Below are 16,786 nucleotides of genomic sequence, written 5' to 3' on the forward strand. Positions count from 1 at the left end.
CTGTATTACCCTAATGTTGTTACCTCCTTCTACAATACTCCACGTGTCACACTGAAGGCGCGCGGCCACATCCGCGATCTAAATTTATGCTGGCCGTGAGATGATTTCCTTTAGCTATCATTAATGATGCAGAGGGAGACATGCACAGGTGCGCTGACAGTGCATCACTGCATCAGACAGCGGGACAGTCCTGAAGACAGAACCCGTCATAAGCACCGTAACACAGACAGTGAACTTTTTGTATCACAGTAAGAAATGAAAGTGCAGCCCAAAACATTTGATTGAAAAGGGAGACAGCGTGGATTGCTCAGCGCAGGATCGCTTCTTTTTTAACCTACTGTACTGTATTTATTTACATATTTAGCTAAAAGATTAAGTGAAACAAAATAATCTTTTGGTGATTTGCAATGGACATGTGTGAAAGGTCATACTTTTTTTATACTTTTATGCATCTATTTTAGGATTTCTAAACTTGCTACTGTACTTCACCAAGAAATGTTAACATAACATTTGTGAATCAAAGAACTCAACGTTTTTGTTAAGAAGGCGCCACCTTTTGGTGACAGTCTACAATTGAGGGAAAGGGGTGTGTTCATGCTGGAAAGTAGATACGCCCAGGAGAAGGAGGGGGACTTCCAGCCCGACGTCAGCCAGACGTCGGCCAGCTGGGGGCTGGACTTCAGCTGGCCGACATCTGGCTGGATGCAGCTACTTTAGGTGGCTGCATCTGTATGCTTTTACTGCACCAGCAGTGTGTTTGGGATCATTGTCATGCTGAAAAATGAAGCTGCTGCCAGTAAGACTCTTTCCGGGTAGTATTGCATGGTAGATCAAAATCTGTCGGGAGCCTAACCTGTACTTTTCTGCATTCATAACTGCATATATTTTGGCAAGCTCTCCAACACCACTAGCTAAAATGCAATCCCAAGTCATGACAGCACCTCCCCTGTGTTTTACAGATGCCTACAGACACTGACTGTTGTACCTCTCTCCTGACCTCTGTATATAATGATGCTAATTTCAATTAAAAATGTCAAATTTAGAGTTATTCAATTAAATTTCAATTCTGCCTCCCACTCTACTCTTAAGTATCCTAGGAACCACAAGTAAGCCATCAGTCTAAAAGCGAAGTGCTCTATTGGGATGATACAGTACTATGAGGTCTTTGAGATAAGATGGGGCCTGATTATTCAAGACCTTGTAGGTGAGGAGAAGGATTTTAAATTCTATTCTAGATTTAACAGGGAGCCAATGAAGAGAAGCCAATATGGGAGAAATCTGCTCTCTCTTTCTAGTCCCTGTCAGTACTCTAGCTGCAGCATTTTGGATCAGCTGAAGGCTTTTCAGGGAGCTTTTAGGACAGCCTGATAATAATGAATTACAATAGTCCAGCCTAGAAGTAATAAATGCACGAATTAGCTTTTAGAAAGGATGTTTCTAATTTTAGAAATATTGCACAAATGCAAGAAAGTGGTCTTATAATTTTGTTTACTATGTGCATTGAAGGATTCCTCACAGCATTACTGGAGGCCAAGGTAATGCCATAGTAAGGATTGTATCTGCAGCTCCAGTATTCTCTAGTGTTTATTCTCAGTTTAGGTTTCAGTAGTTGAAGTTTTCAGTTTCATTTTGTATTTTATCTTTCATCTTTGTTTGTACTCCAGTCATCAGCCAACCATCACCACAGTCTACATTTGCGATTCTGCATTTAGGTCCTCACACTCAATACATGACAATAACATTAACTTGACCTTATAGTTAATTAAATATAACCTAATGCTAATTTAAATACTCTATACTCTAAATATCCTAAACTAAACCTAAACTTAACCTAACTGTAAAATTACCTTGACCTACATCAAACATCAATCTAATCTTACTCTAACTTATACTTTGACATTACTCTATGGTATGCTAATCATAACCTAATTCTATCTTAAACGTACACTTAACCTAATTCTAACATTATTATAACTTAAAAATAAACTTTAGACTAACCTCACATGAACATAACCTTTAAGGCTGGATTAACCTTAACTTAAACATAACTTCATGATAATCTAAAACTAAACACATTCTAATCTTAACGTTACCAAACTGAAAAGTGCCTACCACCCATTTTTTTACATTATGGGAACTTGCTTTTTGCACACGTTATATTACACGTGCGCACACACACACACACACACACACACACACACACACACACACACACACACACACACACACACACACACACACACACACACACACACACACACTTCTCAAAGGCTCTCTCTTTGTGCATTCTCTCCCCATTTAGTTGAGCAGTGCAGGCAGGCTAAGAGAGGCACGCAGCATTACAAGGAAGGCAGCAAATAAGACCTTCATTTAGAGACAGTAACTCTGGTGACACAAATCCTCAGCCCTTCCATCTCATCACCATGAGGTTTGAGGAGATCCTAGATGATGTTGGTGGCTTCTCCAAGTTCCAGTTCCTGGTCCTGCTCATCTTGTGTCTTCCCCGTGCCATCCTTCCACTCCACTTTCTCCTGCACAACTTCATCTCAGCCATACCTCCTCATCGTTGCGCTATCCAGAGTACAGAAGAAAATGATAAGGGCAGCTGGGACTCCAACCCTGAGGTGCTGGCCCTTAGGATTCCCTACCAGGCGGATGGCTCCTTTAGCTCGTGCAGAGTTTATAGTCCCGTGCCAGCCTTCAACTTCAGCCAGGGAAACCAGTCTACACCTTGTCCACATGGATGGATCTATGACCAATCACAGTTTATTTCCACAACTGCCACAGAGGTAAGGAGAAACAAAATTTAAGCTCTGTTTGAGTATTTTATCAGAAATAATGAAGAGCACTGGCTGTACTTGACCAGCACGTCACTGCATTATCCAACAAAGCATTCATGGAACAAAATGACTGATTTCTAATGAATACTGAGTTCACTGGTGTGAGAGGGTGCAGAAGAAAAAGTTGAATTACAACACACTGATCTTCATTAGAAAATGAATTCATACTCTAACACAACACATTCATTAATTAGATGTAATAACAAGCTCTTGAATTTTAAGATTTCATTGTTTGTTAGCTCCTGACTTTGATTTAGAGCAGAATATTCAAAGATTTATGGGTCTTCTGTGTTCTAGCTTTAATATGTGGTAATAGGTCAATAGTCTAAATAATCCTCTGGCTGTAAGGTATGAAACATCTCTGTACTGGGTGTTGCTGAACACTCTGGCTCCACCCAGTCAGGAGAATAGAGAGCAGTGCTCATTCTATTTCAGCCACCTTGAAAATGCTGACTTGGTTTACTGAGGTATCAGTCTATCATATTATTGGTGAGCTATGAATGTGAAGAGATAAATTGAGTCTATTTCCTGGAACCATAATCAGCAAAGACAGACAAAACATCACTGACAGCACATTAGTTTATATATATATATATATATATATATATATATATATATATATATATATATATATATATATATTAATTCAATTCAATTCAATTTTATTTATATAGCGCCAAATCACAACAAACTGTCGCCTCAAGGTGCTTTGTATTGTGGGTAAAGACCCTACAATAATACAGAGAAAACCCAACAGTCAAAACGACCCCCTATGAGCAGCACTTGGCGACAGTGGAAAGGAAAAACTCCCTTTTAACAGGAAGAAACCTCCAGCAGAACCAGGCTCAGGGAGGGGCAGTCATCTGCCGCGACCGGTTGGGCTGAGGGGAGAGAAAGACATGCTGTGGAAGAGAGCCAGAGATTAATATCAATTAATGATTAAATGCAGAGTGGAGTATAAACAAAGTAAATAAGGTGAATGAGAAACAGTGCATTATGTGAACCCCCCAGCAGACTAGGCCTATAGCAGCATAACTAAGGGATGGTTCAGGGTCACCTGATCCAGCCCTAACTATAAGCTTTATCATAAAGGAAAGTTTTAAGCCTAATCTTAAAATAGAGAGGGTGTCTGTCTCCCGAATCCAAGCTGGAAGCTGGTTCCACAGAAGAGGCGCCTGAAAGCTGAAGGCTCTGCCTCCCATTCTACTCTTAAGTATCCTAGGAACCACAAGTAAGCCAGCAGTCTGAGAGTGAAGTGCTCTGTTGGGGTGATATGGTACTATGAGGTCTTTGAGATAAGATGGGGCCTGATTATTCAAGACCTTGTATGTGAGGAGAAGAATTTTAAATTCTATTCTAGATTTAACAGGGAGCCAATGAAGAGAAGCCAATATGGGAGAAATATGCTCTCTCTTTCTAGTCCCTGTCAGTACTCTAGCTGCAGCATTTTGGATCAGCTGAAGGCTTTTCAGAAAGCTTTTAGGACAGCCTGATAATAATGAATTACAATAATCCAGCCTAGAAGTAATAAATGCATGAATGAGCTTTTCAGCATCACTCTGAGAAAGGATGTTTCTAATTTTAGAAATATTGCGCAAATGCAAAAAAGCGGTCCTACATATTTGTTTAATATGTGCATTGAAGGACATATCCTGGTCAAAAATGACTCCAAGATTTCTCACAGTGTTACTGGAGGCCAAAGTAATGCCATCCAGAGTAAGTATCTGGTTAGACACCATGTTTCTAAGATTTGTGGGGCCGAGAACAAGAATTTCAGTTTTATCTGAATTTAGAAGCAGGAAATTAGAGGTCATCCAGGCCTTAATATCTTTAAGACATTCCTGCAGTTTAACTAATTGATGTGTGTCATCTGGCTTCATTGATAGGTAAAGCTGAGTATCATCTGCATAACAATGAAAATTGATGCAGTGCTTTCTAATAATACTGCCTAAGGGAAGCATGTATAATGTAAATAAAATTGGTCCTAGCACAGAACCCTGTGGAACTCCATAATTAACCTTAGTGTGTGAAGAAGACTCCCCATTTACATGAACAAATTGGAGTCTATGAGATAAATATGATTCAAACCACTGCAGTGCAGTACCTTTAATACCTATAGCAAGCTCTAATCTCTGTAATAAAATGTTATGATCAACAGTATCAAAAGCTGCACTGAGGTCCAACAGGACAAGAACAGAGATTAATCCACTGTCAGAGGCTCTAAGAAGATCATTGGTAACCTTCACTAATGCTGTTTCTGTACTGTGATGAATTCTGAAACCTGATTGAAACTCTTCAAATAAACCGTTCCTCTGCAGATGATCAGTTAGCTGTTTTACAACTACTCTTTCAAGAATCTTTGAGAGAAAAGGAAGGTTGGAGATTGGCCTATAATTAGCTAAGACAGCTGGGTCAAGTGATGGCTTTTTAAGCAGAGGTTTAATTACAGCCACCTTGAAGGTCTGTGGTACATAGCCAACTAATAAAGACTGATTGATCATTTTTAAGATTGAAGCATCAATAATTGGAAAGACTTCTTTGAACAGTCTAGTAGGAATGGGATCTAATAAACATGTTGCTGGTTTGGAGGAAGTAACTATTGAAGTTAACTCTGAAAGATCAACTGGAGCAAAAGAGTCTAAACAAATACCAGCAGTGCTGAAAGCAGCCGAACATGAAGAATAATCTTTGAGATGGTTATGAATAATTTTTTCTCGAATGTCTAAAATTTTATTTGTAAAGAAATCCATGAAGTCACTACTAGTTAACGTGAAAGGAATACTCGGCTCTACAGAGCTCTGACTCTTTGTCAGCCTGGCTACAGTGCTGAAAAGAAACCTGGGGTTGTTCTTATTTTCTTCAATTAATGATGAATAGTAAGATGTCCTAGCTTTACGGAGGGCTTTTTTATAGAGCAACAAACTCTTTTTCCAGGCTAAATGAGCATCTTCTAATTTAGTGAGACGCCATTCCCTCTCCAGCTTTCGGGTTATCTGCTTTAAGCTGTGCGTTTGTGAATTATACCACGGAGTCAGGCACTTCTGATTTGAAGCTTTCCTTTTCAGAGGAGCCACAGTATCCAAAGTTATACGCAGTGAGGATGTAAAACTATTGACGAGATAATCAACCTCACTGGGAGCAGAGTTTAGGTAGCTGCTCTGCACTGTGTATTAGGGGTGGGACTCGATTAAAAAAATTAATCGAATTAATTACAAGCTTTGTAATTAATTAATCGAAATTAATCGCATTTCAATATTTGACATGAGAAATATTAATTTAAGTTTAGTTGATGAATGAATCAATATACATAAGCTTAAACTTCAAAATTTTGTTTATTTTCCCACCAGTCTACTACACAGACCAATGAAGGGTGGAAGTGCTCCTGTGATAAGCAAACACCTGAAATTAAAGTTAAGCATCATAACTGGATAGTTTTATTCAACATTAATGTCTCACTTGTTATAGTTGGAAATTAATCATTCTCTCAGCTGTATTCCTTGATGTTGAAATGTGTTATGCTTGTTTTAACAGCTTATTTTGAATTAAAGACTTAAAATTAAACCACAAAAAGGAGAAAAAGTTCGTTCTCCGTTTAAACAGCTGCTTTTACACAGCTGTGCTTCGCACTCACGGTTGCTAGGCGCAGAGGTGACGGCAGGTGACGCTGATATGAAGGCTAGCCGCTCACTTCCGGCCTTTGTGGTGTTCGTGGGCTGCGAAAGACGTGGGCCGGGTCCTTCGCAGGATTCGGCCCCTAATTTGGACATTGTGCGTCAATATAATCTGTATGCCGGGAACTCGCGCACTGAGAAACGTTCCACGGTGCAAAGTGCGATTAAAATGCGTTAAAATTTTTAACGCGTTAATTTACCCGTAATTAATTAATCGAAATTAACGCGTTAAAGTCCCAGCCCTAATATATATATATATATATATATATATATATATATATATAAAATATAACTGTATTGAATTAAATTAAAATCAAACTGCTAATATCTGAATACAACTAGTAATGAGAGAGAAATTTAGTTTACACATTTGGCCACTTTGTTGGGTAGATCTAAAGTGGTGAACATGGAGGTCATTTGAGTACAGTGAACTCATTGTCATGTTTAAGAAACCAATTTGAGATTATTTGAGCTTTGTGGTATGGTCTTGCTGGAAGCAGCCATGATGGGTACATTGAGGTCATAAAGGGATGAACATGGTCAGCAACAAGCTGTGGTGTTTAAACAATGCTCAGTTAGTACTAAGAGGCCCAAAGTGCACCAAGAAAATATGCACCATACTATTAAACCAATACCACCACCCACCCTGAACCACTGACCCAAGGCAGGATGGATCCATGCTTTCATTTTGTTTATACCAAATTCTGGCTCTATCATACGAATATTGCAGCAGAAATCCAGAGTCATTAGATCAGGAAATGTTTTTAATCTTTTGTTGTCCAATTTCCAGTCTGAGATTCTTGTTCTTAGCTGATAGGAGTGGGGCTCAATGTGGCCTTCAAGGTTCAACATCTGTCTTAGGCAGCAGCGGGAAGTAATGAAATACTCTATTACTCTATACTCTATTACTGCACAAAAAGAACCAGGCTCAGGGAGGGGCAGTCATCTGCTGCGACCGGTTGGGGGTGAGGGAAAAGAGACAGGACAAAAGACAGTGTGGAAGAGAGACAGAGATTAATAAAAACGAATGATTAAATGCAGAGTGGGGTATAAACAGAGTAAAAAGAAGTGAATGTAAAGAAACACTCAGTGCATCATGGGACACACACACACACACACACAGCCTAGGCCTATTGCAGCATAATTAAGGGAGGGTTCAGGGTCACCTGATCAAGCCCTACAATATAAGTTTTGTGAAAAAGGAAAGTTTTAAGTCTAATCATAAAAGTGTGTGTGTGTGTGTGTGTGTGTGTGTGTGTGTGTGTGTGTGTGTGTGTGTGTGTGTGTGTGTGTGTAAATTGCCATGTACTACATAGATGGTTTTGGATAGCTTCTAAGGAATCAGAAATTAAAACAGGGGATAAATGTAGTTCTCAGTGTTTCAGTGTAAACGTAAAATCATTGCTCCCATAATCAGATATTAAGATTTCAGAAGGTACTTAGAAAACTGAGGGTATGATCACAGAATGAGAGGTGTTCCTCATACTGCCCGTTAACTGCCCATTGTATGTCTGCAGTGGGATCTGGTGTGTGACAACAAACATCTGAATCAAGCTCTGGCTACCTACTTCTTTCTTGGGGTCACATTTGGAGCCATTCTGTTTGGACAACTTTCTGACAAGTGAGTTCTTCGATATTCATAATCATCATTTTAAACCCTCAGTCATCTGACCCTCTGAACCAAACTGCAGATGAACTTATGCAATCTCCATCTGAAGAAGAAGTTTCAACATGATAAAAACCAAAATAAGCAACAAACAAACCTACCTTACACAAACCCTTCAGCAATTTGTTCACTAAAGTATTAAATATAAAATTACTTGTAATGGAGAGTGGCTCCTTTCAGATAAGGTAAGATGAACCTTTATTGTCATTGCGCTATATAGTACAATGAAATTGCAGAGCTGTCCACATCTGTGCAACATAAGACGTACACTCACAAAATAAATCAGATGTTGGCATTAATCAGGGTTTAGCCTGTTGGTCCGCGCCATCAGAGCCCTGAATCTCCTGCCGGAGGGCAGCAGTTCATACAGCCGGTGTCCTGGTGTGTGCTGTTTCTGAGGATGCTGCGTGCCCTCCTGAGACAGCAGGGGGTCCTTCAGAGAGGGGAGAGAGTGGCTGATGATTTTCTGGGCATTGTTCATTACCCTCTGTAAAGCCTTCTTGTGAGCCATGGTGTACACAAGTGTGTTTTAAACACACAAGATTTCAGTGTGTTTTAAAGTATTTTTGTATTATTGTACAATATGTATTACTATGTAAGCCACTGTAATATTACTTCTAGTCATGTGTGGCTGATTTAACTACTAAATGTGATAATTGTGCTCTAAACTAAAAAGATCTCCAACTTACCAAGTAATTATAGACTAAGTCCTAAAAATATTGGTTTCTTAAAATAAGTTTGAAAAATATCTTTGACAGATGTATAAATTGTTTCTCAGGACAGTCTGCAGTAAAAGTAAAAAGTACAAATTAAATTAGTTATTGAATTACTAATAATTTTTAATTTTTAATATTTGTAACTTATGAGATGGCTTTAGGGTTGAAGTTTTAAGGTAGAAGTTAAAGGTGGTGGAATAATAAAAGGAAAATTCTGATGAAACTACAACATGATTACGAGCAATGAATTAATAACTACTCTCTGGTCCCATTTACCAAAATACAGTTTCAGTCATCCTTGGATTTGATTCTCCAAAAAAACTGATAAAAATAACTGCTGGAATGTTTTATACCTAGTTAGATCACAGATAAGATGTGGAGCAGTTTATCATCTTGTGAAAGTTGGGATTTCACCTGCTATATTAAATATCACTGCAGGATTCTGAGAATCCATGGAATCTCTGTATGCAAGAGACATGAAGACACAGGGCCATCCATGTTCTTTGGGCCCTTAGGGAGCACTGCATTAAAACCAGAAATGATTCTTTATTTTAAATGATTGCATGGAATCAGGAACACTTCTGAGATCCACTGTCAGTGAACACAGTGTGGTCATGTGGGATGTTGCTGGAGTCCTTTCTGCTTTGCCGAGTTATTCCTGAAGGCAGACTCCTCCCGGATGGGTGGAGTTTTTGATTCCCTCACTTTTTGGCTGCACACACCTGTTCCTCATCCAGCTCCAGTATTTAAGGACCAGTGCTGCCATCCATTCTCCACCAGATTGTCTGCCTTCCACAGTGGAAAATCGTTCCATCAGCTGAAGAGCCTTATGTCTCCACTCCCAGTGCTTTCATCACATTCTCTGTTATCTGCCTATCCGCTCGGACCACTGGCCTCCAGGATCAGTACCAGTTCTCCACTCACCTGCCTGCTCACCCTCCAAGGCTCGCAAACTCTGGACTCCTACATCATGCAACTCCTTCCCCTCTTTGTACTGACTACCTGGAGCTCAAGTAAGCCAAAGACATTCAGACAGCTTTATTTACATTGCAGTGGAAATATTACTAATGGACTTTAACCTCCTTCTCCCTCCTCCTCTCAGTGGACCACTGGTACCTGAATGTCATCCTCTCACTCCCTCAATCTGCGCAGTACAGGTTGCCTTATTTTTGTGTTTAATAAAGACTGTGAACTGTGACACTGTTTCAGCTGACTCTGCATTGTGGGTTCACTTAGCTATAGGCTTACGAGCCATGATGCACAGTTTATCACTACACCCACAAATGCAGGTTAAAACTCTACCATGAAAAGAACAAAACAGAAACAAGATCCAGAAAAGCTATTGCTGTCAAGCTCATTTAAGATGGACTGAGCCAAATTGTAAAATTGTCCTGTGAGCTCCCAACAAAAAGCTTAAATTCCTTATGTAAATCAAGGATCCCACCAGAGCTAAAGACGGGAAACATAGAGATGAAACTGGACAGATGGAAAGACAAGAAAAACGTGACACAATGGGATAACCAGACACGCAGAAACAAAACAGAAACACTGGGACTCAAGAAACACAATAACACCAAGCATGAACAGAACTAAACAAGTATTAAAAACCCACAAATATAAAGAAACAAACCAGCAAATTTCAGTTAGTACATATGAGGATCAAATAATTTGAAAATCATTGTGTTCTTTTTTTTAATTCATATTTTAAATGCAGGCCAACTATTTTTTGAAACAGGTCATTATGTTTTCCATCTCTTTAATCTAGCTCTCATAGCAGCATGGCAGGCGTAAAGAAGCTGGTATCAGTAAGTTCATGTTAAAGAGCAGCACTGGATTACATACTGCATCATGTTCCTGTTGAATCTGTAACACATAATGAAACAACTATTTAAAGAAATTAAAACTTTAAAAAGTTGAGATGTATTTTATGAAAATCTAAAAGATTATGACTAATGCTTCAAATCACCTGTGACTGTGAGTTAAAATTGTGGCTTTCTAACAATCACATTGACACAGACATTTCTGCTTACATGTGCCTCTGAACAAGGAATTGCACTGCCACACGGCTGTCCTGTGAGCCACTATTACAAGCAGCTTTTGTTCACACAAAGTCAGCTGCTACTATGCTGATAAAAAAAAATCAAGCACGTTAAAGTGCAAAGGAGTTGTGGAGAAGGGTTGGGGTCAGTCCAGGTTTTACTTACGGACATAAAAAACAAGTGCTCAAAAAAGAAAAGAGCTTGATGTAATTAATGGAAGCTAATGTCTTCTGAACTGTGTGTGTGTGTGTGTGTGTGTGTGTGTGTGTGTAGAAAGAGTCATGTGGAGACAGTTGTGTTGTTAATCACTGATGTCTGCTTATTAGGCAACTGACATTTTGGGTTTATTCAACATGTCACATGGAGACACACACACACACACACAGCTCACATTTCCTGTGATGTGGTTGAGTTTCAGATTAATTTTGGCTCCAGACAATTATTATAATCTCTTGCTGGCATCATGGTGACTCTGGATCCATTCATTCATTTTCTTAACCACTTATCCAACACAGGGTTGTGAAAGCCTCTGGCAGCTGTCAGGCAAGAGGCAAGATCAGGCCAGAAGAAGCTGCCAATTCACTACACAGCTGGACCCATTCCTGAGGCATTTAAAGAGCCGTCTAAATATTTGCTATATTCATCCATTTCATATTTTAGCACCTAGGAGTAAAAATTCCTCAAGAAACAAAACTTATTCTGCAGCTCTATCTCCTGTAAGGTGGTTGAAAGTCACTGCTACAACTGTGTGTTGCAGGTTTGGTCGTAAGTCAATGATTCTCGTGGCTTTCCTTGCCTCCACAACGCTAGGAGCCACTGCTGCCTTCTCCAATTCCTACATCATGTTTGCGATCTCCAGAGCACTCTGTGGTGCGGCCCTCAGCGGGATGTCAATCATTGGTGTGGTCCTCGGTAAGAACTCTGTGGAACACAAAAGTTAAAGCCCATTCATTTAAAGACATTTTTACGGTGACTCTTTAATCAGTGTTAAAAAACTGCTATAAAAAAAAATGAAATGATACCATCTGAACTGCCCTTACAAAAATTCACTATGGTTTCCTATGGTTTTTTATACAGTAACCATGGTAAAATCATGGTTACTGTATAAAAATCTCAACTGGAGCAAAAATATTTTGGTATTTTGCTTTGATTTGATAGTTATGGTAAAAAGACAGGTATGTGACATGTTCCCTGTAACATTACAAAGTCATTTACATATATGTTCTGTCCTCATATCTCCTAACAGACAGCTAAACTCTTGTAACTTCAAGACTCTGAAGACATTGTCAGCTTGTCCACAGGTTTATTGTAGGCACAGAAAAGTGTGAAACTAAAAACATAAAAACACAAATCAGACATCAATTAAATGCTCATTTTTAATGTGTACATAAGCACAACATAATAATGTTGTGCCATAATAATTGCATATTTTTAACCTTACTGTATTTATAACATCTCTAGTCTACAATATTGTTTAATCTTCTTATCAATAATGAATAATTAAATATTTATTCTACTAGATTTATTAAATATTTATTCTTCTAGATCAGGGCTCTTCAACTCCAGGCCTTGAGAGCCCCTGTCCTGCAGGTTTTAGATGTGTCTCTGCTTCAACACACCTGAGTCAAATATAGAAGTCATTAGCAGGACTCTGGAGAACTTGACTGCATACTGAGGAGGTAATTCAGCCATTTGATTCAGGTGTGTTGGATCAGGGACACATCTAAAACCTGCAGGACAGGGGCTCTCGAGGCCTGGAGTTGAAGAGCCCTGATCTAGAGTGCCATTTGCTTCCTTTTTGGCAAGATGGCACCAGTGTTTACGACGATTCGTCTGCCTAGCCTGTTCAGTTTGCTGTTTGTTGTTTTAGTATCCATTCTTATTTGCTGCCAAGATGTCACTACTTCACTTCTTGATATCCTTGATTTTCAAGCTTCGGTATCGATGTTCAACTTTGAAGGCTGGACAGCCAATCATCCACCTGACCTGCCAGACATACTGGTATGCTTGTGGCGCTGAACCTCTGCAGCTCCCCGTAAGAAGCGTCTCAGATGGCAGGGAAAACAAGGACATGTGAAGGCTAGGATGAAGGCTTTTTCTCGCTAGTTACTGGGAGTGAGTTAGTGGTGGTTTCGTCCCCTTATGCCTTGCTTTCCGGATAGCTGGTGCTATTCTGCTGATGTTGTATTCTGTTCCCCTGAGGGGTCGAGGCCACAGACGTGGTGTTGACACGTCTAAATGACACATTTTCGGCTGCTTTTAAGGACATGTGCTTGTATGCCCTGGATCACTGTGAATACAGTGTTGAGGAATTATACACTATGTTTGACTGCACTTGTCGGGAGATCTTTGATTGCATTGCCCCTCAGAAATAACGCTGAACCTGAACCTGGGCTGAATGAGGATATTCTGACCAAAATAACATCACTGATGGACAAGGTCTCCCATCCCATGCATGAAACTGTTGCTGAGCTGGAGAGCTCCTTCAGTGACAGACTGCTGCATCCTAAATGCACAAAGGAGCGTTACTGCAGATCCTTCCTCCCAGCAGCTGTAAGACTGTATAACCATCACTATATATTCTTTTCTTAATAGTGTAAATTATTATATCTTTATTTATATTTATAATAACTGCGGCTGCTGTTACACCCAAATTTCCCCTCTGTGGGACAATAAAGGCTGTTTCTTCTTCTTCTTCTTCTTCTTCTATTCGTGCTCTCAGGCATAACTGCAGACAAGCAGAGAGAAAATGGAAAAAGGACAAACTCCAAGTCTCTTATGGAGTTCTACGGGACACATTGTTTATTTATCAGAGTGCTGTAAAGAAGGCAAAGTCTGAATTTTTATCTAATCACATTGCTGCTAATAGCCATAGGCCTCAAGTTCTTTTTAGGGTTTTTAATTCTCTTATCAATCCTCTGCCCTCAGAGCAGGTGCCATCATCTAATATCCTTTTTCACCAATAACATTTCTGGCCACACACGTCTAACACCTGCGGTTGTCAACCACTTAGTACAGTGTTTTTCAACCAGTGTGCCGTGGCACACTAGTGTGCCGTGGGAGATCGTCAGGTGTGCCGTGGGAAATTATCCACTTTCACGTAATATGCCACGAGTGTCTGCGCTGTAGTAGTGACTGGGAGCATAATCATGTAATACTCTTCCATATCACTAGACTAGACAGCAGCAGGTAGCGAATTGCATTGTACATAGAGACAAGAGAATTGAGCCGCGTTTCCATACGGAACGAATCCCCGTGGGTCGACTCGACTCCCCGCGATTTGACGGCATCTAAGATTAAGATTAAGATTAAGATAGTGTTTATTTGTCACATGCACAGTTATACACAGTACAATGCACAGTGAAATGTATTTTGTACCTGCAACCATATATACACACACATATAAATAAGAAGAATAAAAATTAAAAAAAAGTAATTCACACTATACACTATACTCTATATACTATACACTATACACACTTTTATAAATTATAATATTTACATTGTGCAATAATGGTCCAGTTAGGGCTCAGAGTTGAGCAGGATGGCTTGTGGGTAAAAACTCTTCTTCAACCTTTCAGTCTTAGCCCTCAGGCAGCGGTAACGCCGGCCTGATGGGAGCAGGGAGAAGAGAGAGTGTCCGGGGTGGCTGGGCTGTTTTAGGATCTTCATGGCCCTCAGCCTGCACTGCTTGGTGTAAATGTCCTGCAGGTTGGGGAGGGTGGTTCTGATGGTCCGTTCAGCTGAACGAAGTGCAGTTTCTCAGCTTTCAGAAACTGTTTCAATGTTTCCGATAGCACAAACAGTCGCGTTATTACGGTAACTCAAAATTCCTTTGATCCACCGCCTCAGGCTCTGTGCTAACCAGCTGTTCGGCTAGTAGCTGCGATCGCCCGGCAGTATAGGGTTATAATATGTATGCTGTGTGTGCGTTTCAGATGGCTCTCATATTGCAGAACTACCGCTGCAAACTCTCGGTCTGGACATTCAACCGGTGCTCTGCATGCCTCCAGTTTCTTGCTGTGGGGTTTTAAAAATGATTGTGGTAAAGGAGTCGCTCTCATGCCTCCGCTAGAGACGACACTCCCTGGCCAATCAGTGGCATGCTGTCCTCCACGTCACATTGTATCACCTCGGATCGCTTAGAACCTCGGATGAGTGAGTACGGAAAAAGGACCGCTGTTGTGCTAAAAAGTGATCGTCCGCCAGAAAGTGATTTTTGATGTTTCTATGTGCTTTTATGTGTAATGTCTTTGCTTATATTGGTGAATAGAGTGTAGTCAATAGTATTTATGAAGGGCTTAGATATAAAATTAAGAAATGACCTCTTATTCAAGTATGTTTATGACTCTGCATTATTGCATGTAGATTATAATAAATCCAGTCCTCTTTGGTCACTTAAAATATCTTTATAGAGTGTAATGTCATATTTGTTCTGATTTCTGCCACTCTCTTGGGCACATATCTCTTTAAAATCTTTCCAATCACAGTTTTTACCCTGATAAATAAAGAATATATAAAAGTCGCTGCCAAAAACTGATTGCAGCTTCTACCTTGTGACAGAAATGTTGTTTCTTACTCAAAATGTCTTGATATCATTCACGAGAGATATGTTTGACAAATTTTTCACAGATTATAGGTCAGCAAGTTATTTACATCAGTTTAAATATTGGCAATCATTTTTTGGCAATCACTTTTTGGCAGACAATCACTTTTTGGCACAACAGCGGTCCTTTTTCCGTACTCACTCATCCGAGGTTCTAAGCGATCCGAGGTGATACAATGTGACGTGGAGGACAGCATGCCACTGATTGGCCAGGGAGTGTCGTCTCTAGCGGAGGCATGAGAGCGACTCCTTTACCACAATCATTTTTAAAACCCCACAGCAAGAAACTGGAGGCATGCAGAGCATCGGTTGAATGTCCAGACCGAGAGTTTGCAGCGGTAGTTCTGCAATATGAGAGCCATCTGAAACGCACACACAGCATACATATTATAACCCTATACTGCCGGGCGATCGCAGCTACTAGCCGAACAGCTGGTTAGCACAGAGCCTGAGGCGGTGGATCAAAGGAACTTTGAGTTACCGTAATAACGCGACTGTTTGTGCTATCGGAAACATTGAAACAGTTTCTGAAAGCTGAGAAACTGCACTTCACAACAAATATAGGTTATTATTACAGTTTTATTACGGTAATTGTTGCCGTAACTCCGCGTACGGCGGCACTTTTGAAGTACACCGAGCCGATTATGACATGTTCGGTGGTATAGGGTTATAGTTAACAATAACCTTCATCCGTTAAAACACTGTACGGGGGACTTATGGATGATGATGATATTAAACTGTCATTAGCTGTGAGCTTGCCTCTATCGCATGTATTGTTGTGTTGTGTTATTCCTGGTAATAGAATGCTTTTGGACAGAATTAGAGTTTGCAAAACATTGAAGTTTTCTACTATAAGACCACATTGTTGTGGCATTTGTCATGTTCAAGCTATGTTTTTGAAGTGGACATGTTAAGTGCACTTTTTATTTGAAAGAAGATACATATTATATGATAAAGTTCTTTTTTGTGTTTATTTGATTCCTATTCAAGACACTTTGATAAGAATGACTATATTGTTAATATAGGCTACAGAGTATCATTTTTTAACATTTTTGGCTGGTGGTGTGCCTCGTGATTTTTTCAATGAAAAAAATGTACCTCGGCTCAAAAAAGGTTAAAAAACACTGACTTAGTATCCTCTTCATGTCCCGCTGTTTTTGATGTGTTTGAGCCAATTACATTTCCTTATTTATCAGACTTAATCAAGCAAATACGTCCTGGAAATTGCTCTCTCGACAGTATCCCTGC

General features: G+C 39.8%; 1 protein-coding gene across 1 annotated transcript in view; it reads left to right on the plus strand.

The window, feature by feature from the left end:
- Positions 1 to 2,423: 2,423 nt before the first annotated feature.
- slc22a7a (solute carrier family 22 member 7a) overlaps positions 2,424 to 16,786 on the plus strand; it is an 81,312-nt gene continuing 66,949 nt past the window's right edge. Inside the window, exons 1-3 of the mRNA XM_030738521.1 lie at positions 2,424 to 2,789; positions 8,029 to 8,132; positions 11,690 to 11,844. Coding sequence (XP_030594381.1) covers positions 2,424 to 2,789; positions 8,029 to 8,132; positions 11,690 to 11,844 — 625 coding nt within the window. The remainder of the gene's footprint in view (positions 2,790 to 8,028; positions 8,133 to 11,689; positions 11,845 to 16,786) is intronic.

The sequence above is a fragment of the Archocentrus centrarchus genome, chromosome 1 (assembly GCF_007364275.1).
Source record: "Archocentrus centrarchus isolate MPI-CPG fArcCen1 chromosome 1, fArcCen1, whole genome shotgun sequence".
Lineage (NCBI taxonomy): Eukaryota > Metazoa > Chordata > Actinopteri > Cichliformes > Cichlidae > Archocentrus > Archocentrus centrarchus.